Source organism: Sapajus apella, unplaced genomic scaffold (assembly GCF_009761245.1).
Source record: "Sapajus apella isolate SASKATOON/1434 unplaced genomic scaffold, GSC_monkey_1.0 scaffold73, whole genome shotgun sequence".
Taxonomy (NCBI): Eukaryota; Metazoa; Chordata; class Mammalia; order Primates; family Cebidae; genus Sapajus; species Sapajus apella.
The window spans coordinates 4,312,433-4,329,333 of NW_022437013.1; the positions used below are offsets into that span (position 1 = coordinate 4,312,433).

General features: G+C 37.9%; 1 protein-coding gene across 19 annotated transcripts in view; it reads right to left on the reverse strand.

The window, feature by feature from the left end:
• Positions 1-447: 447 nt before the first annotated feature.
• Positions 448-16,901, reverse strand: part of PAK3 (p21 (RAC1) activated kinase 3) — a 287,181-nt gene continuing 270,727 nt past the window's right edge. For 15 of the 19 annotated variants that reach the window (XM_032250833.1, XM_032250835.1, XM_032250840.1 and 12 more), the window contains 3 exons: positions 7,938-8,075; positions 7,473-7,600; positions 4,154-4,242 (listed from right to left, as the gene is read on the reverse strand). In XM_032250833.1, the coding sequence (XP_032106724.1) occupies positions 7,502-7,600; positions 7,938-8,075 (237 nt within the window). In that variant the 3' untranslated portion in view covers positions 4,154-4,242; positions 7,473-7,501. Of the gene's footprint in view, positions 4,243-7,472; positions 7,601-7,937; positions 8,076-16,901 lie in introns of all 19 variants that reach the window. The other 4 variants (XM_032250843.1, XM_032250841.1, XM_032250836.1 and 1 more) reach the window with 1 other exon arrangement.

The window sequence follows — 16,901 nt, forward strand, 5'->3', positions numbered from 1 at the left end:
TCCCCTAAGTATTTTTACAATGCGAATGACCAAGTCAAAATTAACAGAACTATAACTGAATGCCAACAGGCAGAGATGGTCCTAAATATTTGTTTAATGGTTTCAAAGTCAGCTTTTAATTACAAGTCATAACTTCCATTGAAATCAATGGTACTTGCCATCTTGGTTATTAAAAGAAGAATTCTACTTGAATGATATACAGTAATATCCTGTTGGATAAGAAAATAGTGGGAACTGGGGATTTTATCCTTCTATTCCTCCAAAATTCAACCTGAAAGTCTGTTAAAACATTCCAGAAAGGCAGTATCTGCAACAGATGCTATTAAGGGGGCTAAAAATGGTCACCCCTCCAATCTAAAGTAACCACAAAACAGATGCCCAAATACCGCACCAAAGCAGAGGGCAGACAGCCTGTTTTAAAGCAGAAGAGTGTGTTTGGAGTTCTAATAGTGACATCTCCCTAGCTTTAACTTATTGATAATAGTCTCCTAAGAAAGCACATGCCATACCCGAGCGTGTGCCAACCTCAGCACCCAGGCAAGTATAAAGCCTATGGAATTATTGTAACTAGCAAATATCTGTGCCCTGCATGCTCTGGGCTCTGGCCAGAAGGCGTCTGCTTCTGGTGTCTTTTCTATGTGTCTATAGTTCCCTTTCTGCTATTTATTACAAAGCAATTATTATAACATCAAAGAAAATTTTTAAAAGAAAAAAATTTTTTCACATAATTCCATCACCCTAACACAACTGATTTCAATTATCTGTGTTCCCAGTCATTGTCCATATGCATTTCTTTTTACATAGTTGTAATCCCTGTTTATGTTATTTAAAAGGGATATTATAGAATCTCTCAGAACTGGCAGCTTCATTAGAAACAAACAACCCATTAAGCAAAGGAATATAATTATTTACACGATCTTTGAGCTGAGAAATATCATTTATAGACAAACATCTCAAACTATCAAAACAGTTATACAGACAACAGGAAGCAATTTCATATTTCTTTTTCTTTTAGCAATGGAATGTGCTTCACCGGGGAGGGATAGATGTAAGGATCAGGTGGTTAAACTCAAACATTGAGGTGCAGTTCACAAGCCTGAAAGAAATCTGAATAACATAAAGAATAAATACTTGAGTTAAATTTTCTTACATGACTTGGCCATCCAGTAGCCAAAATGGAACATGGACGCACAAATATTTACAATGACACATACACGAGATCAGCAAGAACGAAGTCATTACCCAACATGGTGACTGATTTGAGAGGATTGTGTCATTCGACAATCTTCATGGGATTATGACAACGCACTGGATCCTTGCTAACAACATTAACGTTCTTTTCTTTTTTAAATAAATAATCTTTACTGTGCTTCTCACCCTTTCCTGACTTTCCCACTGCCCTATTCCTATCTCAGGACATTTTGGAATCAACATTCAATGATGTGCCCTTATTATCGCAGGGCACAATAGTAACATTAAAGATTTGGATAGACTCACCTGTGTCAAGATGAGCTAAAAAAAATCTGGGGAAAGAGAATAAACTGTTAACAATCTGGAGCCCAAGTTGCTCAATTGTACCAAATGTGAATCCTTCAGCATCATTGTGGCATGAGAAACAGCTTCTCTCTAATACTTATTAGAAACATTCACAACTCTCCAATACAAGGAAAGGGTTTTAGAAGCTGTTCTCATTTGAAAATTTACGTAGGTACAAATTTATAAAAGTAATGCCTCCTGGGATATATAATTATCAAATCTTAGTACAAAGTGGTAGTAAAGAAGTGCTTGGCTCCTCGTTTTTAATATGCTGAACTGAAAGCATAAAAGAGAAGCCATTTCTCTGCCTACAGTGATCTGAAGGATCACTGATCCAAGTTCTCCAAAATAACAACAAAAAAGGCCTTCTCAACGTGTAAGAGATGCTAACTGATGAACAGGGCTTCCTAACCAGGTTTTGGGCTCTCTCCACTGGCAGGACATGGTCACCAATGTACTGGTTTTTATTTGCCTCCCAGGATTTTATTGACTTTCCTGGCACTATGAGTGAAAAACTTAAATGAAATCAAAATTAAGGCCTCTCTCTCTCTCATTAGAGCAGTTCAGACCCAGATGCCTTTTTGCAAGGTATAACATAGTATGCTTCAAATTAATATTACCATTTCGTTTTCTTTCCACATTTGTTGTTTTATCCCAATGTGGACATTTTCAAGGGGAGGAGGTCAAGCCCCTCCCAAATTTTACAGTCAAAGAAAACAACAGGGAAAATAGGAAACACACCAGTGGGGTCATCTCCTAAGCATAAACACGTACACTAAATGTTTTGCTGAAACTCTAAAGAAAGTGCTTTCATTTTAAGGAATGAATACATGGATGGTTAAATGGATGGATGTACCTTTGCAAAGAAGGAGAGAGGCCTAAGTAACTACTCTCTTTCCCCTTCTTGCTGAATGTTTATAGGTTCTGTTTAGATTCTTTGAATACTACAAATTAAGAAGCCTTCTATAACACAAATAGTTAGCTTTTCAAAGGCTTACAGAAACAACTTTCTGTAATTCATAAAATTGTCAATACACTCAAAAGAGAAGCATATCCTTTTCTACACAGACACCTTCCAGATATTTTTCTGTTCGCAGAAGATTCAGGAAGTGCCAGCTGTTGAATTTTTAATAAATAGATGTATGGTGAAATAATAGTCAAATTTTGTTATTTTCCTGAAGCCATAAAATGAATTCTGTTGGACTGACATTTCTTGAAATACGTTTGTAAGTTAAAATTATTTTCCACTGAAGAGAATTTGAAGATCTTTATGAATATGCTTTTGATATTCAAAAGCCCAAAGAATTAAGTATGAACATACCATATTCTGAAACAGAAATAGGTGATACATAGGGAAAATGGGAACAACTACTTAGAGCCAAATATTGATTGAGATGTAGCTTTCACTGACCTCCCATTTCTTACAGAGTTGAATGTTTACTTTATCACTGTTCTTTAGACCTTTAAAAAACGTTTGTAAATGTTACAAATTTTCAAAATGAATAATTTGTGTCATAAGGAAATGTTGGTTAATGGAACTATTTCCTCCTGGTATGCCTATTTTACAGTGCATATGTTTTATAAGCACAAGAGAGGATTAATTTAGGTATCATTACCTTTGTTTACTCAATGTCCAACAAGGATTTCAGTATTCTACATTTATCTGGTTTTGGTTCTCAGAGAAAGTCCCATCTTTGTTTAAATGTGGTTTCTCCTATCAGGATTTCCTAGGTTCAGAACCTGAACTCACCTAGCAGGATGTCACAGTTTCAGTGTGTCCTTTTCCAGGTATTAAGAAGATTAACAACCTGGTTTACTTAACTAGCTTTTAAGCATGATTGTGAAAATGTGACAGGACTTCACTGTTTGAGCTTTATTTAGATATACAGTTTTTAAAAGCCCTTCCTGAACACACAAATTCCTCTCCACTTTTGGAAAATGTCTTAAAAGAAACCTTTTCCAACACAAATGCAGAAAAATAGGTACACAAACCAAGTCACCACTATAGAAGAAGAATAAAAAATTGCGACTCTATTAGGGCATGGACTTCCACATGTTCACACAGTACTTGCTCTTTTTTTTTGTTTGTTTGTTTACTTTTTAATTTTTTTTTTTTTTTTTTGCTTTGCGTTTTTGCTTTCTTTTTTTAAGAAAAACATTTTGACATCTTTTTTCTGGACATCTAATGACAATGCAAGTGAAAAACATCACATTGGGTAAGGAGTTTTGAAGGAGGTTCGAATGCAAGAGGGACTACTCTCTAACTTAAAAACAAACACAACACTATGAAGAGGGAGTGTGCATCTTTGAGAAATCTTTTTCTTCAAAGTGAATGCACAAAATGAGGGGATTCACTACTGGCTCTTTCGCTTCACGGTGGAAGTGACTGCTTTATGGTCACTTCAACATTGCTGCCCTGTTTGGGCTGCGATTCAGGCTTACAAATAAATTACATAATCTGAGGGAGTAGGAAAAAGGCTTATAAGAAGTTTCTATTCATTTGAAAGATAAAGAACCCCCACCCCATTTAACTGTCTTTTCTTCCATCTTTCCTGCAGCAGAGTTTTATTTCAGTCTTACTCATGAGGGAGATGGTGAGGTGTAAGGCTTGCAGTCTTAGCGGCTGCTGTTCTTAATTGCTTCTTTTGCAGCGATAATCAGAGGAGTCAGACTGGAAAGAGGCTTGGCTAATTTTAAAAATGGATGCTGCAAAAGGAAGAAAAAAGAGGAATTATTGGAATTCTTTACTCCAACAAGTATATTACTTTACATTTTCAAGCAGCCCTTTTAAATTAAGATATATTTTGAACACCCAATTAAATATCATTTAATTTAAAATGGTGCCAGCTTTTGTCCTTCAGATGTTTTTGTACTTCAATGTCATAAAATCTTCTGGAAGTTGACTGGCATAGTGAGAAACTCTAAGGAATCTCGTAAAATCTCGCTGTGTTTGCAACAGTCTGACTCTTTGATTTTCTTAAACTGATGAATTTATCTAGAGAAGCTGTCATTCTGGAAAAAGTATCTTTAGTTAACCATTAAAGAACTGTATCCTGAAACCAGTGGCTTACTATCTGCTAAACCCAATAGCTGTGCCTCTACCATTTCTCTTTTTGCCCCTCTACAGTACTTAATAAAAGTGATATCCCTTCCTTCTTTGAAATTTGTTTATTTAGCCTTAGGAGCCTGTGACATTCTACCGTATTGGGTCTCTTCCATGCACATGTGCACTGAATATTCCAGCTCCATTTTCTTCCTTGGTTTCACTTCCTCCTCCTGCCTTTTACTCTTGAGAACTTGGCTGTCATCATCTTCTTTTTCTAATTTAATTTCTTACAGACCTCATTCTCCTTCATGGTTTCAACCTACCATCCGCTTTGTGGGGATGACCCCTAAATCCATACTGTGTGACCTGATCTCTTTCCTGAACTCTGGTCCTAGTTTTCCTGCTGGATATTTCCTATGGGATGTTCTTACGTCACCTTAAATTCAACATTTAAAATGTTATGTAACAGTCGCACAGACAGGGCAATCTTGTATAATGTAAGCTATAGGGGCTTTGGGTCAGAGCACTTAGGTTAAATCTGTTTATTAAAATGGTTAAATGAGGTAAGTGGCAGTTCCTTATAAGTTACATAGGGTCAAGAAATGTTAGCTATTGTATTATCTTCCATCACTTGTCCTCTTTTGTCTTTCTCTTCTTTATGTTCTAAATGCAATAAGCTACCGGGTACTTTCTTTTCAACATCTCTACATTTATCTCTTGCTTTTTTTTTTTTTTTTTTTTTTTTTTGAGACGGAGAGACGGAATCTTGCTCTGTGGCTCGGGCTGGAGTGCAGTGGTGTGATCTCGGCTTACTGCAACATCGGCCTCCTGGGTTCAGGTGATTCTCCTGCCTCAGCCTCCCGGATAGCCGGGATCACAGGTGCATGCCACCATGCCCAACTAATTTTTGTAATTTTAGTAACGACAGGGTTTCACCATGTTGGCCAGGGCTGGTCTTGAACTCCTGACCTCAGGCAATCCAGCCACATCCGCCTCCCCAAATGTTGGGATTACAGATGTGAGCCACCACACCAGACCATCTCTTGCTTTTTATAATTCAGTCCTAATCAACTTAATCCCAAACTATAATAACTCCCGTTTGGTCTCCCTGCCTCCATTTTTTCCTGTTGCTAATTCTTACTACATACTACCAGATTAATCTTCCTAAACAAAGCTGTCATCATGCTTGTCCCTCAGACATCTTCAATGTTTCCCCACTGCCTACAGCCCCAACTCTTAAGCCTGATATTCAAGGTCCAACACAGTTTTATCTCCTGCAGCTTCTTTACTTGCACTCTTTACTTCAGCTATACTTTCTAGATTCTGTTCCCATAGACTTTGTCCATATATCTTTGGTTATACTCTAACACTTCCATCTCAAATCCCTTCCCCTATTTTCTTCAACTTATCTAAAACTGATCACTTCTTCAAGGCCCAACAGACCTCTTTCCTGTTTGCAGACATTTTCTGATCACCCTAGCTTACAGAAGTATTTCTCCAATCAACCATGTCATTTACTATTTGAACAGCTCTTTGGTTTGAATGAATTACTAAACAGCTTTACATTATCTTTTCATGTGCTCAAGAAGATTGTGAACTTCTTAAATGAAGGAATTATGCCTTTTAATAGGTTTGTATCACCTACTGCACTTACGCTTTACGAATGGAACTTGCTCAATAAATATCAATTGATGGACAGAGTCTTAGTCTTAGCTCATACAGAAAGACACACAAACATTCAAGACCTGTGTCTTTTCTCCAGCCTTCCAGTGGGGTGAATGTCATGCATGTCTCCCCTTTCTAATTTTGAAAATGGCAATAATAGGCTAGAGTCAGAGAATGGAGTTGCATGGACTCATGGAGATATACAGGTTATTGCTTACATTTATAAAATGAAAAGACGTGCTAAACTATTCAATGTAGACTCAAAATACCGTTTTGCATCAGTTATCTGACTGGTTCATATAAAAAAAGTGTTATTAGGGAATGAATTAACTAGATAATTGATTAAATGGTCTATTTAGCTGGAAATCCACATTAAAAGAACCTATATCTTCAATTATCCTTACAAGAAGACATAAGAGGAATGTTTATCAGAATGTGTATGTAGAGTGTTGGGGGGAATGAAAAGATATGAAAATGAAGCACTCAAAAGCTAACTTTTCATCTGTAATTTGAGGCTGGGTTAATTAGAGGATTAATAAAGGGCTATTTCAGATTTGACATTTTAGGGCCCTATGATAACCTGTGAAATGCTTGCAGGTAGCAGAAAAGAGAAGATGTAGTCTCTTCAATGTCTCCAAATAGGTTTATCCCAGGTATGATCTGAGTTAGGGTGGAATACTTTTTGCCTGGGTGTGGCTCTGTCTCTAGAGGGAGTTCAGAAGCAACAGGAACACATTTTTCTTTCAGGGGGTAGGCTAGAACAATCTGTGGTTAATGTGTTGTATAACCAAGTGCTGCACCTTCTGTTTAATTGGCTTATGTGTTCAAAGTTACAAAGAAAAATAGCAGTCATTGTTCTTAGATGTTAACTGTCTTCATATATGTCCCTGAGAAACACTCCCCAGAAGTGAATCTATGTGTACAATCCTGGGCATGTACTGCTTCATTAAATAAAGACTTTTTTATATAAATTGGTTTTTGTGTGATGTGTGGTAGAAAGTCAGACAATTCAGGGCTCACATCCCAGCTCTGCCATTCAAGAGCTGTGAGGCTCAATTTTTACATCTATCAAATGCCTATCTTATAGAGTTGTTATAAAAATGAAATAATTTATTGATACAATTTGGTACATAGTAAGTATTTTTTCTCATTATATATACCAATCCCTGAGAGCCATGAAAAGGACAAATGGTTACAGAGGCACTCACCACTGGATGGTACTCACCCAGGCAAGCAGGTGCCTGCCAATTGGCATCACAAGCAAAGGGGCTTTGACCAGTAAAGCATTAGAGTAGCAAATGCCATGGAAATAATTGCATAGTTATGTAGAGAATTACCTCCGGCCAAGAGCACCTGCATACAACATCCAGGGGCACAAGTAAAGTTTAGAACAAAACACCAACACCAGAGGGTCACATTGTTTTTTTTTTTTTTTTTTTCCTTGCAAAATAAGACTCCAGGAAGAACAAAAGAGATTTATAGGTTACACTGCCAACTTCTCAGAAGAAAGGCAACATGTCAATCAATCATGTATTAGATGCATGCCTATAGTTATGTGCCTGTGGTCTAAAATAAAATGGTAATAGCCTAACCCTAGACATCTCTTGACAGAGCTCTCTAACTGTCACACATTGAGATGGAAAACCTCAATATAATGCCTCTCTTTGTAATTGTCCTATTTTATTTTCACCTGCAAAAGCTCCTTGGCAGATCCTCGCCTATCCACATCCATCTCAAGACAGCGATTTAAAAAGTCACGGAATACAGCTGACAGTCTCTCAGGATTCTGGAGCTCTGGGGTTCCATTAGTGGCTATCAGATATAATGCCTGTAGAAAAAAATAGAAAAATCCATTCAGCACATACATATTAAGATCATGGGTTGGCACAGAAGTCACAAATCCAGTTTTTTATGGTTTACATTCTGGGTCTTAATAATTCCACTTTAGAGAATGACACATATATTTCAAAGTTTCTATAACATTTAGAAATGATTAATCTTGGTCGGGCGTGGTGGCTCATGACTGTAATTCTAACACTTTGGGAGGCCAAGGTGGGCAGATCACGAGGTCAAGAGATCGACATTATCCTGGCCAACATAGTGAAAGCCCGTCTCTATTAAAAATTAAAAAAAAAAATTATCTGAATGTGGTGTTACACGCCTGTAGTCCCAGCTACTTGGGAGGCAGGAGAGTAGTTCAAGCAAGAGAATTGCTTGAACCTGGGAGGTCGAGGTTGCAGTGAGCAGAGATCACGCCACTGAACTCCAGCCGGGTGACAGAGCGAGACTCTCAAAAAAATAAAAAAATAAATAAAAATAATAATCTTGGCAGTAACTGAGGTGACAGCGAAGTGTCCTACTTAAAAATAAGGTTATACGGTTGTCCTCTGAGAGTTAAGCCAGTAAAAATCTACAGATAATGGATATGCGATTAAGTATCTATGAAATTAAACCAAAGGATTGCCTATAAATCTGTTACTCTAAAGACTTGGCGAACACACATACATACATTCATTTTGACCTGAGTATAACCTTGGAAAAGTGCAATGGAAGGTAACTGTAAATTACTAAGTGCTTATCTTGTTTGAAGAATGTTCGTGTGTAGATGTGGAATGAAGAGAGTACATTATAGAATTAGGAAAGTACAAAGAACCAGAAGATGCCAGTGCCTGGATGAGAGGCAAGCTGTGGGACCCAAGAACTCAAATGCTTTTACCCTGTGGCAGCTGAATCCCTACTGATTTTAATTAGATTTCCCATGTAGGTACACCTACAAGGAGAGTAAATATGAAAAAAAGTTGACAATGGTAGTCTTGGCACCTGACAATTATCATGGTAAAAATAGTAAGTTGCTAATAATTATATTCTTCTCTGAGAACTTTGTGGTATAAGGCCACCATTAAGAGACGTGAAGTCATGATGTCCTGAGAGAATCAAGGTCTTTAGCCTTTCAGAGAGTTGAACCCAGGACTATGATTAATTCACAAAGGTAAATCCATGTTTTGAATTTTCTTTTTTTTTTTCTTTTTTTTTTTTTTTTTCAGATGGAGTCTCGCTCTGTCGCCCAGGCTAGAGTGCAGTGGCACGATCTTGGCTGACTGCAACCTCCGCCTCCCAGATTTAAGCGATTCTCCCACCTCAGCCTCTGTAGCAGCTGGGATTACAAGCGCATGCCACTATGTTAGTAGAGACAGGTTTCAGCATGTTGGCCGGTCTGGTCTCGAACTGCTGACCTCAAATGATCCACCTGCCTTGGCCTCCCTATTGGGTGGGATTATTGGTGTGCGCCACTACCCCCAGCTGAAGGTTCTTAATACAAGAAAGCTGGCCATTCCTGATGCTTCCTCTAAGCAAACAATTTAAGAACATTTAGTATGTACCAGATAGTGTATTAGATACTGGAGACCTAAGGATGAATAAAACAGTGATCTTTCTTGGAAGGATCACACAATTTAGTGAGGAAGAAAGAAATATAGAGAGCTACAATACAGTGAGCCAAGAGATAATTAAGGAAACTAGAAAGCACTAAGTAAATACAAGGATGATGCAGTTTACACCAGAGCTCAGAGAGAGCTTCACAGAGGAGGTTGACATTTTAAAAGTGTATTGAAAAATAAGTAGGAGTTTGCCTGCAGGTACTGTCAGGGTTTTACCAGCCCATACAACAAACCCCCTAACTCTTATGAAGACATGTTTCCTCCAGAACTTGCCTGGATTTTGCAGCAAATTATCATCCACTTTCCCCTTTCTCTACTCTTGCTTCTTTTATTATTATTATTATTGTTATTTCTATAAAAGTCCTTTTGCAAGGCAGTTTTCATCAGCTCTTGAAGACATCTCTTCTTTTTAGAAACTCCCACAGATGCACTTTAGAAAAGGTCAGGAACAACTGTTTAATCTTGTTGGTGTCAACTTTATAGCATGCATCGGAATCATCCAGAGGGTTTGTTAAAACATAGGTTCCTGAGCCACCTCCAGAGTTTCTGATTCAGTAAATATGGGGTGGGGGCAAGAATTTGCATTCAAATAGGTGTCCTGTGAAGCTGAAGCTGCTGGTTCCAGGACAACACTTTAAGAACAACTGGTTTAATCCACCCAAGTAATTAAGCAATGGGCTAAACCAGAGGGTCCCAGACTTGTCTACACATTAGAGTCACTTGGGAACAGTTAGAAAATTCCCATGCCCAGTTGTTACTTCCAGAAAAATTAAGTAAAAACCTCTTGGAGCAGAACTTAGGCGTCAATATTTTTAAGCTCTCCAGGTGATTTCAATTTCCAGCCAACAATGAGAATCCCTGGCTGAGAAACTGGAGCCCACTCCACACATAATAACTCAGAATCTCTGCATCATATGTACACCAAACGTTAAGAGCCACAGAATTCCATAGGAGATTCTTTTGCATAGTGATATATGAGAATTACAATGCCATATGCTTCTCTAGAGTGCACAGAAACATGTGGGTTTTTCTCCTAGTACTGTACACTTAAAAACCCACATGTAAATGCATCCCTCACCCTTACGAAATGAATATCTTCCTTTCTTCCAACTCTCATTCCTTTGTAATTTTCAATACCTTTATTGATGAACAGGAAATGCAGTTGGCAGCTATTAGGACTCCCATGCCACAATACAAGTCACTGACAAATCCAGTTTTGACCAAAAGGAGATGAGATGCTTTTAGGAAATCACTAATTGGGTTAAATCAAATAGTGCACAATCATAGCAGATATAGTCAATTAAGTTCAAAGTGTTTTTGTTCTTGGATGATTAGTGCTTGAAGCACCTGTCCCCACAAATATTTGTATTCCCTAAAAGAAAATCAGTTAATACAAATTGCATTAACTGCCTCCTACTAAAACCCTTTTATTTCAGCTGGCTACAACGTCTCCAAAGTCACTGTTGCTTTTTTTCCTACTCTTAGCCAAGCCTAGACCTAAGCAAACACACCTCTGTCCTCCCTTTCCCATACTCATTTCTGCTCTCTGTAGATCTGTATTCATGCTATACTGTTACATTTCTCACTTTTCTTTCACCATTCTTAGCTTAATACATTCTGTTCCACATAATTTTCTTCTTCTACATACACATCTTCTCTATCCAAGTCCTTCTCATCTCTCTTCAATTTATGCATAATTACCTAAGGAAATACATGGCCCTTTTTTCCATTCCATTTATGAATCCAAAAAATTATCTTAATAGTTTTTAAGCCTGAGTAGTGCCAGTGAGACAGTATATCAAGGGAGAAGAAAGCCCTGTAATTTGAAGGAAAGTCAAAAATAATGAGGAGCCAGTGCTACAAACCTCTACATTACTTCAAAGAACCCTCATGTCCTCCTCAGAACTTCAACAAAAAGTCTGGCTGTAGTTTTTGCTAGGGGGTGGTTCTGATAGTAGGAGATGTTGACTGGTGGCCTAACAGCAGACTCCTGCCCTGGTCGATTACTGTTGATCTGCTTATACTCCCTCAGCCCTAAACAGGTATCAAATGCAAGGTTGCCTTTTGCCCAATACTATATCATAAATATTCTTTGATGTTTTAAAAATTCTTCATAAATATCATTTTAAGAGCTGCATAATAGTTCATCATGTGAATGCATCATAATTATTATTGGTGAACTGATTTAAAAAAAATGCATGCAGTAAGAAAAAGGTTGAAACACCAATTTGTGAACACTGGTTCTCTCTGGATGGCAGGATTGTTGGTGACTTAATTTTTAAATTTTTTTTTTGATTTTCCAAATTTTCTACAATGAACATAGTTGCTTTTATTATTTTGAAAACCTCCAAAACATTATTTAGAAAATACAGTTTAAAAACTGCAGTGTCCAATTACCACAAAAATCCTCATCCATTTCTCTTTGTTTTCCTAGGATTAAACCTGCTTTTCATTAAGCCCTACCCTTTGAGGGAAACAAAGACCCAGACCATTTCTTTTGTGACTATTGTATTCATTTTAATTGCAACAGTATTATTTCTAACTGATTTCCATTGCAAAAATCCACACTTTCAGTTATACATGGGCTAAACTGGCTTTTGTGGGCTGGCCTGGGAAGCTAATCACTATGTATAATGCCGCTTCTATGGGAAAATGCACTCTGAGGTCCAAATAATTAACTTAAAAAGGTACTTTTGGAACACATCCTGTGAGTAAGCTCGGGACCCTCTTAGTAAAAAAAGAAAATTGCTACCCACTGCCTTGCTAATGAGAGACAAATACAGTTGCAGCCAACACAACAATGACAGCAAAAAGGGTTTTAATAGCAAAGTCAAGTATTAGATGAATAAAGATTAAGGACAACAGATCTAGGCGTGAGTGACATAACATGTTGGTTTTATCTGAGCTAGTGAAAACTCAAAGAAAATAAGCTGGTTATTAGAAATTAGACTAGAGATTTCCCATATACTAGTTGGTTGCTTTTAATTGTTAAGTAAGAAACCATATAATCGGCCGGGCGCGGTGGCTCAAGCCTGTAATCCCAGCACTTTGGGAGGCCGAGGCGGGTGGATCACGAGGTCTAGAGATCGAGACCATCCTGGTCAACATGGTGAAACCCCGTCTCTACTAAAAATACAAAAAATTAGCTGGGCATGGTGGTGCGTGCCTGTAATCCCAGCTACTCAGGAGGCTGAGACAGGAGAATTGCCTGAGCCCAGGAGGCGGAGGTTGCGGTGAGCCGAGATCGCGCCATTGCACTCCAGCCTGGGTAACATGAGTGAAACTCCATCTCAAAAAAAAAAAAAAAAAAAAAAAAAAAAAAAAAAGAAACCATATAATCATCTTTTACCCCTTCTTCCTCACCCAACAATCTTCCCCTCTCCACACCCTTATTATAAATCGTCTACCAGGTTCTGTTAACACAGCCTTTAGAAATGTCCTTCATATCCACCCACTTCTCTCTATCCCTATTGTCTTTGCTTAAAGTCAGGTTTCTTTCAGATGGTTCCAGGTTACAAAAACCTCCTAACTGGTTTTCCATTACTCAAGCCTTTTTATTCTTCAGACCATCCTCCTTAACAATCTTATTTCATCACAGGTCCTATCATGTCATTCACTTCCCTGCTTTAAAATTTTTGGTTACTCCCCATGGTCCACAGATGTGGTTTTCAAATTGCGCTCTCCAAAATTCCTCTTAAGAGCAGCTAAGAGGGTAAAGAAGAGAGAGAGAGAGGGAGATAGAGGAGGAGAGATTCTAAGACTCTCCCCCAACACATGCCTTTTTCTTTTATGAGACAAAGTCTCGCTCTGTCGCCAGGCTGGAGTGCAGTGGTGCAATCTTGGCTCACTGCAGTCTCTACCTCCTGGGTTTAAGTGATTATCCTGTCCCATCCTCCTGAGTAGCAGGGATTACAGGTGCGTACCACCACACCCAGATAATTTTTGTATTTTTAGTATAGGTGGGGTTTCATCATATTAGCCAAGATGGTCTTGATCTCCTGACCTCATGATCTGCCTGCCTCAGCCTCCCAAATTGTTGGGATTACAGGCATGAGCCACCATGCCTAGCCCACATACCTTTTTCAATCAATCAGAAAATTTATCCATTTTTCCCCATTTGTTTATGCTTCCAAACAAGGATTCACTGGAATAAGAGGATCATTGTAGTTGTTTGAAAACCACTGATTCGCAGAACATAGTAAAGATTCTTTAGGAAGTCCTGTATGATTTGGCTCCTGCCCACCTTTCTAGTTCCAGTTTCAATCTGTTCTCTTCTCACCCTAGGGCCCATCTCCCAACTCCTCTCCCACCCCACCACAAACATACACATTGGCTGAAGCTCACATACTACTCACACCAATTTGTTCATCATTCCCTGAATTGGAAATGCTTTGTTTTTCATTGCTGCCTAAAATGCTGTCCTCATCTCCGTTAAGTGCCTAGTAAAGCTGCTTTTCAAGCTTTGGTTAAAATGGCACCTCCTCTTTAAAGTCTTCTCCATCTCTCCCACGTAGGTAAACATGGTGGCCAACCACCCTGGTTTTCTGGAGATTATCCTGGGTTTTAGTACTGAAGGTTTTGTGTCCCTCAATCTCAAGCAAACCAGGATAATTGGTCACCCTGCAGATGGAGTTAGCCATTTCCTTCTTTGAACTCCAACAGTTCTTGGTTTATGTGTCTATTTTTACATTGTATTATGTCTGAATACTTATTTGTTTACAGGTCTGTCTTCCTTCCTGAATTGTGAGTTCCTACCATGGAAGGTAGGAAATGTGTAATAAGCAGCTATGAGTTTTGTGACAACATGCTCAAAATAGGTGTTCAGTAAATGTTTTTGTTGCTGAATGAAATAGCCAAAATGTGTAAATTTAACTGAGCTGAGACTATAACAGACTTATATACATAAGTATTAAAGCTCAGAACCTAAAAGTCACTTATTAAAATCTAAGAAGACATGCAGAAAATGAAAAATAACACCTTTTCTGAGTTGAACAGGACTGGCATGTGATAACTTCTGATGTACCACTGTTCAGTGAGGGAGAAGGAAGAGAGCTGTACAAATAGTGTATATAAGGAGATGTCATCATCAAAGGGAGGGAAAACCAGAAAAAAAGATGACCACAACATGGCCAGTGCAAAAAGATCCATAGAGAAAAGGAAGAAAACAAGTGTCCTCTGGAATTTGAAACATAGTTCAGAACCTTATCTTATCTGGCTGTTCTAGAACAGAGAGGGTAGTCTTGATTACTCTACTAGACCATTTAAGAAAACCTGTTTTCTTCCTGAGGTGAGGCAATATAGGCTCCATAATCTATGGACCTTATTTATAACGCTAGAAATACAACCTTTGGCCAGAAAAATGGTGGCTTTCTTCCTTGTAATATACACATTACCTAGAAATTTCTGATGTTCTTGGATTCTTCATAATAACTCTAAATATCTTGGTAATAACACACAAACATCAAAGTTTTCACTGACACTGATGTACAACTGAAATTACCTAAGTACTAAGAAAAAACTAGGTTACTAAGTTGAAGGAATAATCTAATTTACCTTATTAACAACTTCCTCAGTTAAAAAAGATCAAAGCAGTCATCATAGAAGTTACCATATTTCTCCAAAGAAGTCCCCACACAATCCATATGTGCTCAATAAATTGTCATTAAGGCAGTTTTGCAACAGGACTAACCACTTAATTACAAAGCTTTAGTTCGTGACTTCAGTTCATTATAACACTTTATAAAGTTTAACTTAAAAGTTAGAAAACAAACCAGAGGACTTACATGGAAACGTGTTAGCAACCATGAGACGCCCCAGCACCAATATAAAGACTTTACAAAGAGGACAGGGTGTGGTACAAACATTTCTTTGTAGGCTGAATATTTGAGATGCAAAACACATTTCACCATGGAAATTATATTAAATATATGGTGAGAGAGCTCCAGCCTGGCCCCAAAAGTCTACTTAACATACAATGCAACTGAACTATAAAAGGGCTATTCATTGATATCTCTATATCTGTATAAATATTATATCCATGGAAAGTATTAATAAATAACTTTTACTGAATGATTACTATTAGCTTGTGCAATTCACAAATAAACCTCTGAAGTTTATTATAGACTTTATAATAAATTTTATTTTGATCTCCAATTGAGAAGAAACTAAGGCTTGTGGAGATAAGAAGAAGAACTTGCCCAATGTCACACAACTAGTAATGGGAAAATCAGTATTTGAATCCAGGGAGTATGAGTCCAGAGTTAATGCTCTTCACCACTGTACAATACCACCTCTTGCTGTTCCCAGTCTCTGGGATGGGAGTGCTCCTAGAAAAGGCAAACAAGGGCTCTTCAAGAAGTGAAGCATACTGTGCATAAGCTACTGGTTTAATTGATCCACCTTTGCCTCTACAGAGGAAATGGGCCTTCTTAAGGTCAGTCATTCTCTACCTGTTTGGAAGTGAGGAATAAAGGGCAAGTACCCACTCAGAGAGGTAGAGGAGTTTCATACAGTATTATATATTGCCCAGTGTCTAGTAGGCACACACACACACACACACACACACACACATCATTCCTTGGTATCCATGGGGGATTGGTTCCAGGAAGCCCTTTAGATACCAACATCTATGGATACTCAAGTTCCTCATATAAAACCTATGCACAGCCTCCTGTATACTTTAAATCATCCCTGGATTATTTATGATACCTAATACAATGCAAATATCATATAAATACAGCCATGCATTGCTTAATGATGGAGAATACATTCTGAGAAATGCATGATTAGGCAATTTCGTCGTTTTGTGAACATCATAGAGTGTACTTACAAAAACCTAGATCGAATAGCCTAATACACAACTAGGCCCTATGGTACAGTCTATTGCTCCTAGAATATAAATCCGTACAGCATGTGACTGTACTGAATACTGTAGGTGACTAATGCAGTGTGTTTGTGTATCTAAACATAGAAAAAGCACTGTAAAAATATGGTATAAAAGATAAAAATGGTACACCTGAGTAGGGCACTCACTATGAATGGAGCTTGCAGGGCTGCAAGTTGCTCAGGGTGAGCCTAGAATATTACTATACACTGCTATAGGCTTTATAAACACTATAAACTTAGGCTACACTAAATTTATTTAAAAATTTTCTTTCTTCAATAATAAATTAAGCTTACTGAAAAAATTTATAAACTTATGTTTTTAAGTTTTTGAC